General features: G+C 40.3%; 1 protein-coding gene across 3 annotated transcripts in view; it reads left to right on the forward strand.

Annotated features, from left to right (window-relative positions):
- The window catches only part of MERTK (MER proto-oncogene, tyrosine kinase), a 155,731-nt gene that overhangs the window by 109,333 nt on the left and 28,762 nt on the right, over positions 1-17,636 (forward strand). For all 3 annotated transcript variants that reach the window (XR_007513550.1, XR_007513551.1, XM_049856216.1), the window contains exons 9-11: positions 10,785-10,938; positions 13,250-13,403; positions 15,926-16,011. Coding sequence is in view for 1 of the 3 variants with exons in the window: in XM_049856216.1 (XP_049712173.1) it covers positions 10,785-10,938; positions 13,250-13,403; positions 15,926-16,011 (394 nt within the window). In the remaining 2 variants the exon portion in view is untranslated. The remainder of the gene's footprint in view (positions 1-10,784; positions 10,939-13,249; positions 13,404-15,925; positions 16,012-17,636) is intronic.

Below are 17,636 nucleotides of genomic sequence, written 5' to 3' on the forward strand. Positions count from 1 at the left end.
TTAAGCCATGCAGTATCCCCTTGTTCAGTTTGAACAGCTGCCTCTTTGTCTATGTACAGGTTCCTCATGAGCACAATTAGTGTTCTGGAATTCCTATTCATTGCAAAGTTATCCATAATTTATTATGATCCACACAGTCAAATGCCTTTGCATAATCAATAAAACACAGGTAAACATCTTTCTGGTATTCTGTGCTTTCAGCCAAGATCCATCTGGCATCAGCAATAATATCCCTGGTTCCACGTCCTCTTCTGAATCCGGCTTGAATTTCTGGCAGCTCCCTGTCGATGTACTGCTGCAACCATTTTTAAATTATCTTCAGCATAATTTTATTTGCATGTGATATTAATGATATTATTCAACAATTTCTGCATTTCGTTGAATCTCCTTTCTTTGAAATGGGTACACATGTGGATCTCTTCCAGTCAGTTGGCCAGGCAGCTGTCTTCCATAGATAAGTGAGTGCTTCCAGCATTGCATCCATTTGTTGAAACATCTCAACTGGTATTCTGTCAAATCCTAGAGTCTTGTTTTTTGCCAGTGCCTGCAATGCAGCTTGGACTTCTTCCTTGAGTACCATTGGTTCTTGATCATAGTCTACCTCCTGAAATGGTTAAATGTCAACCAGTTCTTTTTGGTACAGTGACTCTGTGTATTCCTTCCATCTTCTTTTGCTGGCTTTCTGTGTTGCTCAATATTTTGCCCACAGAATCCTTCAACATTGCAACTCAAGGCTTGAATATTTTCTTCAACTTTTTCTGTTGAGAAATGCCAATCATGTTCGTCCCTTTTGATTTTCTAACGCCACGTCTTTGCACATTTCATTATAATATTTTACTTTGTCTTCTCAGGCTGCCCTTTGAAATCCCCCTTTCAGGTCTTTAACGTCATCATTTCTTCCATTTGCTTTAGCTACTCAACATTCAAGAGCAAGTTTCAGGGGCTCTTCTGACATCCATTTTGGTCTTTTCTTTTTTTCTTGTCTTTTTAATGACTTTTTCCTTTCTTTATGTATGAGGTCTTTGATGTCATCCCACAACTCATCTGAGTGTTCAGTGCATCAAATCTATTCTTGAAATGGTCTCCAAATTCAGGTGAGATATACTCATGTTTGTACTTTGGTTCTTATGAACTTGTTTTGGTTTTCTTCACCTTCATCTTGAACTTGCATACAAGTGATTGATGGTCAGTTCCACAGTCAGCCCCTGGCCTTGTTCTCACTGATGATACTGAGCTTCTCCATTATGTCTTTCCACAGATGTCGATTTGATTCCCATGTATTCCACCGGGCAAGGTCCATGGGTATAGTCGCCATTTATGTTGTTGAAAAAGGTATTTGCAATGAATAAGTAATTGGTCTTGCAAAATTCTGTCATGCACTCTCCAGCATCATTTCTGTCATCAAGGCCATATTTTCCAACTACTTATCCTCCTTCTTTGTTTTCAACTTTCATATTCAATCACCAGTAATTATCAATGCATTTTGATTGCATGTTTCATCAATTTCATACTTCAGAAGTTGGTAAAAATCTTGAGTTTCTTCACCTTTGACCTTAGTGGTTGGTGTGTAAATCTGAATAATAGTTGTATTAACTGGTCTTCCTTGTAAGCATATGGATATTATCCTATCATTACAGTATTGTACTTCAGGATAGATTTTGAGATATTTTTTTTGACAGTGAATGTGATGCCATTCCTCTTCAATTTGTCATTCCTGGCATAGTAGAACATATGGTTGTCTGATTCAGAATGACCAGTACCAGTTCATTTCAGCTCACTAATGCCTAGGATATCGATGTTTACATGTTCCATTTAATTTTTGACGACTTCCAATTTCCCGAGATTCATACTTCGTACATTCCACGTTCTGATTATTAATAGATGTTTGCAGCTATTTCTTCTCATTTTGAGTTGTGCCACATAAGCAGATGCAGTTCCCAAAGCTTGACTCCATCCATGTCATTCGGGTCGACTCTACTTTGAGAATGCAGTTCTTTACCAGTCGTATTTTGAGTGCCTTTCAATCTGAGGGGCTCTTTTTCCGGCAGCATATCAGACAGTGTTTCGCTGCTATTCATACAGTTTTCTCTGGCCAGGTTTCTCAGAAGTAGATTGCCAGGTCCTTCTTCCCAGTCTGTCTTAGTCTGGAAGTTCCACTGAAACCTGTCCACCAAGGGTGACCCTGCTGGTATTTGAAATGGCAGTGGCAAAGCTTCCAGCATCACAGCAATACACAAGTGGTGGTCAAGTGCCATTAACACCCAGTTAGGTGTGCCTTCTCACTGCCCTTTGTCCAGAACAGTCCCTTCTGCAGTAAGAGCAATACCACTATGGACCATCTCCACGAGAAGGTCATTTGCATTGTACTTGCGCTAAACTCTTTACATCATGACAGTCTTGTACAACAAAAGACTTGGTAGCTCACTTTGGATAAAATTCCCTGATGCAGCTAAGCTTCCAGCTCATGATCTGTAACTGGAGGCGAGTAAGAGCAGTGAAGAAAGGTCACCGTTTGGAGGAACGTGAAACCCATACCCAAAGTGAAGCTTGAGATAATCTCTGCATCTATCACATGGATTCCCTAAAGAGTAAGAGTTAGACACAACGTCATCTCTCAATATTGTCTTTCGTTTTCCATTTTTTAGAAACTGTTACTAAAGCTACATCTTTTTGCAAGGCAATTGAATTGGATACTTTTGAAAAATATTTTCCCATCGATAGCTCAGATCAGGGTTTGTGTGTGTGTGTGTGTGTAGTTTCAGAACTTTCTTGGAAGCTGTCTTTGGATAACAAACACCTCACCTTTTTATCCCACGACTCTTATATCACTTTCAAACTAAGAAATTTCTGATATTTACTATATGGATATTTCCTGTATCTTGAAGAAGATACTGACTTTTTTTCTACTGTTTTTCTTGATGTCCCCTGTCTTCCAAATTAGAGCTCAAAATCCAAAGATAAGGAGCAAATGCAATCTGTTTTCCTTGAGTTGGAGCCCTGTTTTACTCATCTATGTGGTTTCTGAACAAAAGGCCTTGGACTTGCTATGTAGGCATTTATGGCACCACGCACTCAATGCATGGACCTAGTAGCTACACTGTCTGAACCAGCTGGAGATTCTATCGTTGTGAATGGGACAGTTTTTGATTAGTATGGGTTAGTATTTCCCACCCATTCCCATACATTTCCTCATAAAGTGTCAGTAGATCTCCCATGAGAAAAGAATTCAGTGAACAAATAAGCTTATAAAATATTGTATATTATAACTCATTCTTGGAGACCCTGGTGGTGCAGTGGTTAAGACCTTGGCTGCTAACCAAAAGTCAATAGTTCAAATTCACTAGCAGCTACTTGGACCCCTATGGGGCAGTTCTACTCTGTCCTATAGGGCCGCTGTAAGTCAGAAAAGACTCGATGGCATTGAGTTTGGTTTTAGAGTCCCTGGGTGGTGCAAACATTTAACACACTCATCTGCTAACCAAAAAATTAGGAGGTTCAAGTTCACCCAGAGACATTTTGGAAGAAAGCCCTGGTAATCTATTTCCTAAATATAAGCCATTGAAAACACTATGCAGCACAGTTCTCATCTGACACACATAGGGTCACCATGGGTTGGAATTAACTCAGCAGCAACTAGTTTTATACCCTCTTCTTGAAGAGTCACAGTGCACACTGGCAAATTAAAATGTCTTAGATATACTGCAGTAAATGAACCTGTTTAACTTTGACTCAGAAATTCCTAAACATTAGGCAAAGAAAGACTTATTTTTATAAGTGTGGTTCACTTGGAGCTTATTGTTTTGGAGTTGTACCATTAATGCTGGTAAATCTGTATTTGGTAAGATCTTACATTAAAAGAAAGTTTCATAGCAGAGATTATCGTGGGCCTGAGACAACATGCTATGTAGAATCAACTTCCTTGAAGACCCAGGGAAGCTGCAGTGCCCTGAAGGACTCCTTGAGCCTAGAGCTCTGCTTGGAATGGCCTGCCTGGAGCTCCCAGGCAGCAGAGTTGTGTGCCTGGACACTGGCACATGCTCATCAGATCTTCCTTTCCTTGTTTCTCCCTTGCTCTGTCAAAGGGGGGTAGAGAATTTGAGCTGGTGTCATTCTGAGGTGTGAGGAATAGGAAAGGATCTTGTGAGACAGTCTAACCACGGGTCTGAAACACTTTTGAAAGAGGAATACAGGAAAAGACAGTCTCTTTAACAAATAGTGCTGGCATATCTGGATATCCATCTGCAAAAAAATGAAAAAAGACTCAAACCTCACACCATGCATAAAAACCAACTCAAAATGGATCAAAGACCTAAATATAAAATCTAAAATGATAAAGATCATGGAAGAAAAAATAGGGACAATTCTAGGAGTCTTAATACATGACAAAAACAGTATACAAAACATAACTAACAATGTACAAACACCTGAAGAGAAATTAGATAACTGGGATCACCTGAAAGTCAAACACCTAAGCTCTTCCAAAGACTTCACTAAAAGAGTAAAAAGATTACCTACAGATTGGAAAAAAGTTTTTAGCTATGACATGTCTGATCAGCACCTGATCTCTAAAATCCACATGATACTGCAAAAACTCAACAGCAAAAAGACAAATAACCCAATTAAAAAATGGGCAAAGGATATGAACAGGCACTTTACCAAAGAAGACATTCAGGCTGCTAACAGATACATGAGGAAATGCCCATGATCATTAGCTGATAGAGAAATGCAAATCAAAACTACAATGAGATTCCATCTCATCTCAACAAGTCTGGCATTAATCCAAAAAACACAAAATAATAAATGTTGAAGAGGTTGTAGAGAGACTGGAACACCTATACACTGCTGGTGGGAATGTAAAATGCTACAGCCACTTTGGAAATCGATTTGGAGCTTCCTTAAAAAGTTAGAAATAGAACTACCGTACAACCCAGCAATTCCACTCCTTGGAATATACCCTAAAGAAATGAGACCCTTCACATAAAAAGATATATGCACACCCATGTTCATTGCAGCACTATTTACAATAGCAAAAAGATGGAAGCAACCAAGGTGCCCATCAACGGATGATGGATAAACAAATTATGTTATATCATACAATGGAATACTATGCAAAGATTAAGAACAATGATGAATCTGAAATATTTCATAACTTGGAGGAATCTGGAAGGCATTATGCTGAGTGAAATGAGTCAATTGCAAAAGGACAAATATTGTATGAGACCACTATTATAAGAACTCTAGATAAGGTTTAAACACAGAAGAGAATATTCTTTGATGGTTATGAGGGTGGGAGGGAGGGAGAGGGATATTCACTAGCTAGATAGTAGACAAAAAATTTTAGGTGAAGGGAAGGGCAACAGATAACAGGGATAGTCAGCACAACTGGACTAAGCCAAAAGCAAAGAAGTTTCCTGAATACGACCAAAAGCTTCAAAGGGCAGAGTAGCAGGGACGGGGGTCTGAGGACCATGGTTTCAGGGGACACCTAGGTCAATTGGCGTAACAAAATGTATTAAGAAAACATTCTGCATCCAACTTTGGTGAGACAGGACTGGGGTCTTAAATGCTAGGAAGCAACCATGTAAGATACATAAATTGGTCTCAACCCACCTGGAGCAAAGGAGAATGAAGAACACCAAAGACACAAGGTGAATACGAGGCTAAGAGACAAAACCAAAAACCAAACCAAACCCACTGCCGTCGAGTCGATTCCGACTCATAGCGACCCTAAGAGACAAAATAAAATAAAATAAAATAATTTTTTTTTTTTTAAAAAGAGACAAAGGGCCACATAAACCAGAGAGTCCATCAGCCTGAGACTGCAAGAACTAGATGGTGCCCGACTACCGCCGATCACTGCCCAGACAGGGAACACAACAGAGAATCCCTGAGGGAGCAGGAGAACAATGGGATGCAGATCTCAAATTCTCATAAGAAGACCAGGCTTAATGGTCTGACTGAGACCCGAGGGACCCTGATGGTCATGGTCCCCAGATCCTTTGATAGCCCAAGCTTGGAACCATTCCTGAAACCAACTCTGTAGACAGTGATTGCCCATGGACTATGGTGAGGAGTGAACTTCGTGGCCTAAGTAGACACATGAGACTATGTGGGCAACTCCTGTCTGGTGGCAAGATGAGAAGGAAGAAGGGTTCAGGAGCTGGTTGAATGGACAGGGGGAATACAGGGTGGAAAGAAGGAGTGTGCTATCTCATTAAGAGGAGAGCAGCTAGGGGTATACAGCAAGGTGTATATAACTTTGTATGAGAGGCTGACTTGATTTGTAAATTTTCACCTACAGCACAATAAATAAATGAAAAAAAAAAAAAGAAAGAGGGGTACATTTTGCCTGGAGGAGAAACCTGCAATGGAGGCAAACTCTATGAATGGGCCAAATAAACTTCCTGGTTTGGGACACTATGTAGGATTGATGATTTTCTCTAATGCACCAGGGCTTAGAAGATACCACTAGGTCAATTCCGTAAGAGGGTCTTATAGGAAAAGAAGGTCCAAATATAGCACCTTATTAAACACAATATAGTAATAATAATAGCCACCATTGGTTATTTGCTGTGTGGCAAACCATGTGCCAAGCACTTTACATAAAGAAACTCACTTAACCCTATTAAAAAAAAAAAAAAAATGAGAAGGGTATTATAATCATTTTTCACTTCAGGAAGCTGAAGCTCAGAGATATTCAGTAACTTACCCGGGGTCACAAAGCTTGCAGTTGGCAAAACTGGGTAAGAACTCAGGTTTGGCTGACTCCAAAGCCAGCGCTTTTCAAAGCTTCACTATTATTCCCCCAGATGACACGAGCTTTTCTCATAATACAGTAACTCTCACTTCAGATTCCATCGTGTGGCCTTTTGGTGGAAATAAGTGAGAGTAGGACACATTTTGAAGAGTAAGACATGAGAGTTTTATATTGATACCTATGAATTTGGAGGCTTTTGAACAAGTCACCTTTGTTGCTGTAACGTGACAGAAACTTTTTATCTGCTAGTCTTTTTCTCACTGAACATTACTGCTGTCTGAGGCAATAAAATGAGCCATATGCTTAAATACAGTTATGAGTTATAGGTTGTTATTAACAACAGCCCTTTTGATAACTGAAAACAAATTATCACTGTAGCTGTTCTGACTAATAGCATATAAAATGAGAGAAAAGAAGTTATATTCCCACAGATATGCTATTACTTTTCTCACAGACAAGTTCAATATGTCATATTTTGCATGTAAGTAAACTTGTAAATCTGTCTTGGAAGAAGTGCAGCCGAAATGCACCTTACAAGCGAGTGTGGTGAGACTTCCTCTCACATATATTGGAAACGTTACCAGGAGGAAACAGTCCCTGGAGAAGGATATCATGCTTGGTAAAGTACAGGGTTCTCGAAAAAGAGGACCCTCAAGTTGAATTGACACAGTGGCTGCAACAGTGGGCTCAGACATAGCAATGATTGTTAGGATGGCACAGGACCGGGCAGCGTTTAGTTCTGTTGTACATAGAGTCTCTATGAATCAAAACTGACTCTACGACACCTAACAACAACGACAATAAAGTTGTAATCAGGCTTTGTATTATTATTATATATGTGATTGCATGACCTGAAAATGGCCTTGGATTTTAAGTTCCTTGAGGATATGGTCCTGGTGTTGATGAAAAATGAAAGTTCACTAAATGAGAAATAATGGATTTGGCTCATAGTGTGCCCTATGACCGACCAGACCACCTTTTGCCAGAGAAAGGGCCCACCTGTATGCAATCTGCACCCTGCCAGCACGGGAGATAAAACACGCAGGGTAGATCTTACGCGTGTCTGATTTTAAATAGATCTCTCTGTAAACTCTCGAAATTAAAATAAACATTTGAGGATATGGCTACAGATACACCTTTCTTTATATACTTGGCATCAAGACAGTATGGATGAATTACATCTTTTTTTTGTTTAAACATGGATTATTTCAAAACAATATTTGAGATTACCATTTAAGGATATTCTTAGAGAAAATTGTCCAGCTTCCACTGGAATATTTATCATATATCCCTTGTAATCGGAAACCCTGGTGGCATAGTGGTTAAGTGCTATGGCTGCTAACCAAGAGGTCGGCAGTTCAAATCCACCAGGCGCTCCTTGGAAACTCTATTGGGCAGTTCTACTCTGTCCTATAGGGTCACTATGAGTCGGAATCGACTCAACAGCAGTGGGTTTGGTTTTTTGGTTTTATCCCTGTAATCACAACTTCAAATGTGATCATTCTTTACATACCTTCAAAATACATTACCGGTAAGCATTGGCCAGCATTGTTGACATACTTCAAGGTTCAGAACAATGACAACTCTGAGGACAGCAACTGCTGCACTGGAGTAACATTTGATCTGGACCTGGGACTGTTCCAAGTACTTTACACAGATTAGCTCTTTGCATACCTTAACTCATTTAAAGAATAAAAACCCATTGCTGTTGAGTTGATTCCAACTCATAGCGACCTTATAGGACAGAGTAGAACTGCCCCATAGGGTTTCTAAGGAGCGGCTGGTCGATTCAAGCTGCCAACCTGTTTTTGTTATCAGCCTGAGCTCTCAACCACTGTGCCACCAGGTCTCCAACTTAAGAATAGTAGGCAAAAATAAAAAGTAACTCCCCTGAGTTTTCATGGGCACTTTATTGTTTTTAGTTGCTGTTGAGTCAGTTCCGATTCATGGCTATTCCATGAGCGCAGAGTAAAACTTCTCCATAGGGTTTTCAAGACCGTGACCTTTCAGAAGCAGATCATCGGGCCTGTCTTCCGAAGCGCCTCTTAATGAGTTCAAACCACCAGGCTTTTGGCTAGTAGTCAAATGCTTAACCCTTTGCGCCACCCGAGGACTCAGGCCCTACCGAATAGTTAGTATCCACTTCTTTTATGTTTATTCCAAAAAGGTTAATTTTGTTGTTGTGAGGAACTCCGTTCTTCTAGGCATTTAATTCTCTCCCAATCATGTATTACCTCTTATTTTTAGATAATTTCCCTATAAATAATGCATTGTATTTGAGTCTTTGTGGGAAAAACGTATGCAGCCAGAAACAGGCACAGTGTTCCTTGTCAGGCACTAGGTCCATTGTACTTTGAGGAGCTGTTGGATAGTACACATTATTAATAAACACATTATTAATAACAGGCACATTATTTCTCAGCTGTGGGTCTGACTCACTGCAGGGCTCCATGACTGTGTGGGTTTGACTATGGGGTTACTATACGTGATGATTTTTTTCCACTTAGAAATTAAATAGAGGATACCAAGCCAAAAAACCAAACCTATTGCCGTAAAGTCGATGCCAACTCATAGCAACTCTATAGGACAGAGTTAAAACTGCCCCATAGAGTTTCCAAACCTGGAAATCTTTACAGAAGCAGACTGCCAAATCTTTCTCCCATAGAGTGGCTGGTTGGTTCAAACTGCTGACCTTTCAGTTAGCAGCCAAGCAGTTAACCACTGCACGACCAGGGCTCTTTACAGAACAACCCATAATCAAAACTAAGTTTGTCATAATTAAAATGCTCTATTTCTAAAAAAGATAAAGCCAGAATATACCAAAAATTGTTCATTATTAATTTGTTCATTTAATTAGCAAAAAAAATTATGGTACGTCTCATAGACTCAGAGTCCCTTGGAGTAGAAAATCTGCAATGGTTTTAAAGTTGTATTTCATCTTTCTTCCTTTGTCTGGGGCATTTCTGAGTCCTGGTGGTCGTTGTTGATTTATATTTAGAAACAGTCCATGGGTGGCTGACCCAGATGCCCCTTGGTCCTGAGTGATAGGACTGCTCTCTCTCCACGGGCTGAGCTGGTTCCATCTGCACCATTGCTAGAAGTGACCAGCCTGAGACCAAGTGACTAGGGAATAAAGTTATTGCCAAAACCACACCCTTGCTGTTTATTGATGATTGATGACATTTGTGCCCCCAGATGACCTGATGTTACTCACTTTCTCTCTGTCAAATCAAATTTCCACAGTTTAGAGATAAAAGACATCTTCTTAGGGCTTCATTGCAGCCCTCACAGTCCTGCATTTTTCATTTACAAAGCCAGCCCCAAACACGAAACCAGTTTCTTACCGCAGAGAACATCACTATAGTCAAGGTTTCGAAACAAAGAGGGAAAGTGTCACATAAACATTTAGTTCTAATTATTTTTTGAAACATCATTTTTCCCTCATGTTCATGACTCAGTGTTTTATCAAAGTGGCTTTAAAACAAATTAAAAGTAAAGCAGATTTTTGAAAATGGAGTGAGTCATCTGTTTGCCCCACAGTGCCGTCTTAAACATATGTTTTAGTCGAAAGTCTTATAATTTCAAGGAACAGGTGCACCGGCAGTTGGCAAGTGGTCCAAGTGAAGGTCCAGTGTGACTGGCGGGCACTGTGCAGCAGTGGGTGGTTCTGAGGGCAAGGAGCCTCGAGGAGCCACTCTTGCTCTGGTCATCTGTGTGCACCTGCCACATGCCCCCGCTCTTCCAGGTGCTTCTTTACTGGTCACTCTAAGTGCCATTCCTCACAGCTCTAGTGTACCAACGCCCTACAGCCTGAGGTTGCTGGCAGCCTGTCGTGGGTCCCTCTGCTCGCCTTTGGTTCCATTGACCATGGCCTGAGTGAGGAAGGGGTGCTGTGGAAACTCGGCCGCTGCCCCGTTGGGTGTGGGTATGGCTGCGAATGCTTTCCTCAGAAAGAAATGTGGGCAAGACAGTAACATGCCTTCGTGTCTCTATACTTCATTTCATCCCCTTTCCTCTGTGTCCCCAGAAAGAGCTCTCTGAAGAAGTTGGCCAGGATGGCAGCTGTGCTCAGATTCCTGTTCAAGTCCATAACGCCACGTGCACAGTGAGGATTGCAGCTATCACCGAAGGGGGCATTGGGCCTTTCAGTGACCCGGTGAAAATATTCATCCCTGCACACGGTGAGAGCTGGGGCCCTCTGGTCAGCTGACAGAACTTGTCAGTCCAGGCAGTGCACAAATTAAAGAATAATCTGTGGCTGTTTAAGAATGAAAAATAAGGCCAAAGGGATTTTGCAACGATAAAGACGGTTGATATGATAGCATACTTGACAAAGCTACTGATACCAGAGCCCTGCTCTCCCAGTGCTATTAATGATGATAACTTGCTAGAAAAATTCATCCTTTCAGAATACCATGTTTGCCTTATTTATTGAATATAGTTTAACTGATACATGTGACAGTTTTGTACAGGCAGTAGGACTAGTCCTTTGCTCTCTTTAATGGGCACTGTTTATTTGTTAGTATTTGTCTTGACATCCCACTTGCTTTTTTTTAAGCAGTGCTACTTGCCATGTTATTATCCAGTCCAGTCTTGGGTAAGATGCTTTGTGATTTGATCTGTAAATAACATGAAGTATTTCCACAGAAGCTGTTTTCAGACTGCCCAGGGCTCACTAAGCTAAAGGCCTAGCCATGCATGCTGGCTCTTGCCTGTCATTGAAGTTTCCTCAGCCAGAATCCACTGTGTGTGGTGGCCCAGGTAGCCTAACTGCTGTGCTGACTTCCATAGACCAATAAAACCACCTTCATCTGACTCTGAGCTGCCCTAGATTGTTCAGTTTAAACACCTGTCATAAAATCCATGCATAGACATCTTATCAGTATGACTTACACATTTACAAGTTCTTACCAAGCATGGCCTTCGTACCCAGTAGCAGACAGGACTGGTGAGTGGACAACTGAGTTCTCAACTGTCTGTTACCAGTAACCCTCAGACATGGGCTCCTTTTTAGTGCTGCATTGGAACCGTGTTATGGTTTCTGCAGCCACAGGCTCTGTACCAGGAGAACATTAGTAACTGGTGTTGGGGGAATAAGCAGTCTGTGTCTACTAGGGAGACATTCAAAGACAATGAGATTCCAATTCTAAAGGCACAGATTAAAAAGTTAGACTACAGAATTTTCATCTCACACACAATAAACCCTCCAAAATCTTAAAAAACTTTACAGATAGTCTTTGCTTTGCATAGTTCTGATATGCATAATTTTTAGGTTCCACGATTTAGTTAAATAACACCAGTTCTCCAATAGCACGGTTCAAATTATAGTTTCCGTCATATATTAAAAGAAAAAAAAAATTTTTTTTTTAATATATTAACTGTGAGTAGTTGCGCAAAGTGTAAACTTCATGAACCGTTCATTCCAAAGCCACTACAGAAATCACAGATGCACAGCATGATCATGACCAATCGTGTCCCTTCTTTCAGAGTCTACCCGCAATTAGGCAGTGTGCATCTGGTATTCATTCACGCACAAAGACAGCGAACTGTACAATGGGGTTGCCTCCTTGTGTCTCAGTGGCAAAACCACATGACATCTTACAAAAATGGGTAATTGAAAAAGGGAATTGACAAACAAAGATGCAAGTTTAGCAAAGAAACAAAAAGTAATTATGTTGGAAATGAAATTCCAGTTGAACATAAATGGCATTAGAGAAGAAATAGCTGACTGTGGGAATGTCGGCACTGCTTCTGCTCATGAGACTCTAAACATGCAGCCCAAGGAACTTAGTGAAGGCCAGCTTACCAACATAAATGAGAAAAGCAGCTGTGACAGAGAGGATGGAGATGCCTCAGAGAAAGTGACACTGGCAAAAAAAAAACAACTCAGAATTAAAGGAACTCTTGGAGATATGTGACAATATTGAAAGCACAAACGATAAAACATTGAAGCTGATGCAAGCTTAGAAAGGCATATGACAATTCACCAAGGCATAGAAAAGGTGTTCTCTCTCTGTCGAAAGTTACGGGACAAGAGGGCGGCAAGCACCTTTCAGACTACTCTTGACAAACATTTTGCAAAGAAAGAAAACCCTTTAATTCTCATTGGTTTCTAGTGTTTTGATTGCAGTGCACCAAATAAATATTAATATTACTATATATTTTTAATTAAAATTTATAATTTCATTTTATTACTATTAATAAAATTTAGTTTTAATTTGATTATATTTTTATTTAATTTTAATTTCATTTCTGTATAATTATAAGCAGCGTGAAGAAAATTTCCCGTTAGTTATTAAGATCACATTGCTCAGTTTCTACTTGCAGGGTTCAAGCGAGGGCTGCCTCTGTCTGTAGATCACAAAAAATAAAAGGATTAACTAAATTCCCGACGCTTTTGACTGTCTGTTCTCCCTGATTATAAGCCAATATTATGTATTTTGAATCCAAAAGAGATAGATGTTTTGAATTGCTTCTATTGGTGTTTATTAGCTTGGGTAGATTTTGCCCCCTCGTCAACCCCAGCGCCTGGCAACCCAGATCCTGTGCTCATAATCCTTGGCTGCATCTGTGGATTCGTTTTGATTGGGTTGATCTTCTATATCTCTCTGGCCATCAGAAAAAGAGCCCAGGAAACAAGATTTGGGTAAGTTTTCCTGTTAAAAATGTTTTGCCCAGTAGTACTGATGTGGTTATTATGCCAAGTAATAATGCCTGTCCTGTTGACCCAGCACCTCACGTTGCACCCAGCTGGTTGCCCTGTTTTATGCAAGCCCTGGGAAACCCCGGTGGCATAGTGTCTAAGAGTTTCGCTGCTAACCAAAAGGTCGGCAGTTCAAATCCACCAGGTGCTCTTTGGAAACCCTTTGAGGCAGTTCCACTCTGTCCTATAGGGTCGCTATGAGTCAGAATTGACTTGACGGCAGCGGGTTTGGTTGTTTTTGTGTTTGTTTTGTCTGGAGTCAGGGAGTTTCTTTAATTAGGCAAATGCCTACAAAGGTGCCGGTGGAGAAAGCCAAGCCTGAAAACCTCTTTTACAGAGAAGAGATCAGTAGGCCTTCACTACTCAAACTGGGTTGCTATAAAATGAAGGTTTTTATTAGAAGCCTTAAAATGATCCTAATTACTTAAAAAAAAAAAAAAAGAGAGATAAAAATGCTAGAAGGGAATTCAAAGCATTAGCAGTTCTGGGTGGTATAACTATGGGTGATTCTGTTTTCCTTTTTCCTATATTTTACACATTTTCTGTAATGATTGGTTATTTTCTAATAGAAGAAAACACTATGTTCTAAAATTCAAATTAAAAAGAAGCTATTTTCCTTCTTTTCTGTATTTCTTCTATAGCAAAACAATAGTTAAATATCAACAAAAATAAGAAACCATGTTAAAGCAGCCTATAAAAATAAGGCGGTGTGTGTAAATGTTCTTTCAGAACTCAGTTTTTGACTCCAGGGTTCTGCACCTAGTTGGGATTTCCTTGAAATCAGTTTATCACTCATGGGACAGGAAGAAGTGTTTTGTAAGGGTCAAGAGACACTTTGGAATGGGACAGAGTGGGGGCGGCTGTGTTTCTGGGGGGCTGAGCTGATCTCTTTCATTGCTCCACGATAAGAATTCTATTCTAGAACTTTCTCCAAGATCTCCCACAGACATGGGGAGGGGGCTTGAGAGAGTCTATCCCAGTCTTGGGGGTCAGTTACCCTCAGTACTTACAACTCTATCTTTGCAACTATTATATATGAATATAAGTCTCTCTCTATAATTCTATTATACGTAAATTCCAAGAAGGACCATTTTAAAGAAGTAGACAAAATCTGATCTAAATCCTGAACATAGAGTTGACTAGAATTCATCCCAGAAATGTTAAGCCACTGATATGAAAGTTTGGGTATGACATGTGGACATATTATGAAATAAGTACAGAGAACCTCTGAAGAAGTTTCCAGCCTAGCTCATTAATATGTATTGAGGGCCTACTAGGTGCCAGGCACTGTGGGGTAGCCTAGGATACAACAGTGAACAAAAGTGGGCCCTGCACCTGCCCTCATGGGGTTCACAGTTAACAGGAGTCAGGCAGTTGCACAAATAAATATAAAATGGCAACTCTACAAAGGGGCCTGTAAGAGTATATAAATGAGAGAATTTGACTGTTTTAAAAAAATCAGGAAAGATTTTCCTGACTCAGATCTGAAGAAAGAACAGGTGTTAACTAGGTAAGGGTGATGGGAAAGAGCATTCCGTCCTGAAAGAATAGCACATGCAAAGACCCTGTAGTGGCAGGGAGCTGCATACAGAAGGGAAAATCTGAGACTAGACAAACAGGAGTCTTTCAGCCAAGCAGAAGTGGCTTGGTGAAAGGCTTATCCCAGGTTATTTTTATCCATTTACTGAAGTCCATTCCCATGGGTCCTCATTACAAGACCATGTGATGGTACCTTTTATTTGTTCATTTTTTTAATAGGAATAGCTTTATTTTCTACTTACGAAAGTAGCATTCTTATAATTAAAAAAAATCAGACTATGAAAAGCAAAGCTCATCTATAGCACAGCTCACACAAGGCCTCATTCACTCTTCAGGCATGTGTCTTCCAAATACTTTGCATGAGTGCATATTATTTTCAAAGCTGTATTTTCTCTTTTAAAATAATCTATGCACCCAAGATAAAGTTATCTTTAAGTCTGTAACTTAGACTCATTAACTCTACATATTTTACCACCAGTTAGTCTAAAATAGTGACTAGATGAACTTTGGAAACCCTGGTGGCGTAGCGATTAAGTGTTAAGGCTGCTAACCAAAGGATCGGCAGTTCAAATCCGCCAGGCATTCCTTGCCAACTGTATGGGACAATTCTACTCTGTCCTATAGGGTCGCTGTGAGTCAGGATCGACTCAACGGCACTGGGTTTTTACTGGGTTTAGGTGAACTTTAACTCATTAGTTACTTGCTGCCTTTGCTGGCACTCAGAGTTGTTCTGGTACTGCTGGGCAAGCCTAAAACAGATGCAAGGAAAGAAACGTATCTCTTCTAATGGGAAATGCTTTTGTTGTAGAAGAGGCTCTGCTGAAAGGCAGCATCTTTGACTTTGTATATGTAGCCTCCTTGTAGAAACACCTTCCTGTCTTGCCCTGCTTTTATGATGTGAGATGTCTTTGTCTTCGTTCTCCCAGGAACGCATTCACAGAGGAGGATTCTGAATTAGTCGTGAATTATATCGCAAAGAAGTCCTTCTGTCGGCAAGCCATAGAGCTCACTTGTAAGTTGGCTTTCATTTTCTTTTTGGCAAAAGGTCAGAATATTTGAGAGCAAAGAAGCAACAACAAACCAATTGACAGATTTCTAGCAAAAGTCAAAGAATGGGTATTTTTAATGTACAGAATGTCTTCAGCAACCAGCGATGCCATGGGCATCCCTGCTGGCTGGCTTACTGGAAATCTAGAACTGTCCTCATAATACCATGAGACAAGGAGGGGAAAGGAACTTTCTGGAGTGGCAGGAGATGTAGGGAGAGGGCAAGGATTTGAAGGAAACAGTAAGACAACTCATGTCTCAGCCTCACTTCCTCTTGTTTTCCTGGCAGCCAACTCAGGAGAGTTTGCTGACAAAGGACTATATAGCAATTGTGGTTTGAGCTTTGCTGAATCAGAGAGTGGGACCCACTAGTTTGAAGCATGGAACTAAATGGATAACCGTGTTCTTGAGTAATTTCAGAAAGAATATAGAAAGTATGTTGAAATATTATCAAATGAATGTCTATCTCCCCTCCCTGCCAAAAAAAAAAAGAAAGCTATAAGAGTGATGGAGTATAGGTTGCCATGAAATAAAAATTTATGTGACGTGGAATGTTACTCGTTTCCTTATCCTACTTGTGATCTAGAAGTTTCGACTTTTAGATGTCTCTGTTCTTATATTTTAAAAAATTTGTCACTTAGACCTATTTCTATTCTCTCTGTCTCTCTTTTTTTATTGGCGATGAGAAAGGACCATTTGAGTAAAATTTTTTCTTTAAGAGCCAGTGTGACCTTTCTAATTATCTGAAGTCCCTGGATAACACAAATGGTTCTGATTATCCACATTTTTTTTTTCTTTCAAAGTCTTGCTCATGTCTTAACTATGGCCCAAACAGAGTCATTTGCCAAGGAGTTATTGGTCTCTCTTTCTCTCCCAGTGAATTCCTCTTACTGACAATACTTATTGTCAGTGTTTCATATCAGCGTCTTATCATGAAAGGTCTTTTTCTTCTGTTCCTCGGCTTGAAATTAACACTATCTGTATCACTGTAGGAAACCCTGGTGGTGTGATGGTTAAGTGTTATGGCTGTTTAACCACAAGTTTGGCAGTTCGAATCCACCAGGTGCTCCTTGAAAACTCTATGGCAGCAGTTCTGCTCTCTCCTGTAGGTTTACGATGAGTTAGAATTGACTCAATGGCAATGGGATATCACTGTAAAGAGGTTTTACATACATATGTAGGAGTACCTGAATGGCGCAAAGAGTTAAGCGCTTGACTACTAGCCAAAAGGGTGACTGTTCAAACCTACTCGGGGCACCTCGGGAGACAGGCCTGGTGATCTGTTTCTGAAAGGTTGTAGCCATTGAAGACCCTATGGAGTGGTTCTACTCTGCAACACGTGGAGCCATCATGAGTCAGAATTGACTCGATGGCGCACAACCACAAAAATATACCACATATAGAACAGTAGCTAGCTCTCTAAATGTTTCCTGTGATTTATGTGCCTCCTTAGCGTGGGAGGACAGGGGGATGTGCCCTCATGGTTTTTTCCATCGTAGTTAAGGACATAAGAGTAAATAATCTGCAAAAGGACCTATTGACTTCTCTTCCTTATTCCTTTAAGTCAAGGGGAAACCTCCCCTGTGTGAA

Source organism: Elephas maximus, chromosome 17, assembly GCF_024166365.1.
Source record: "Elephas maximus indicus isolate mEleMax1 chromosome 17, mEleMax1 primary haplotype, whole genome shotgun sequence".
Lineage (NCBI taxonomy): Eukaryota > Metazoa > Chordata > Mammalia > Proboscidea > Elephantidae > Elephas > Elephas maximus.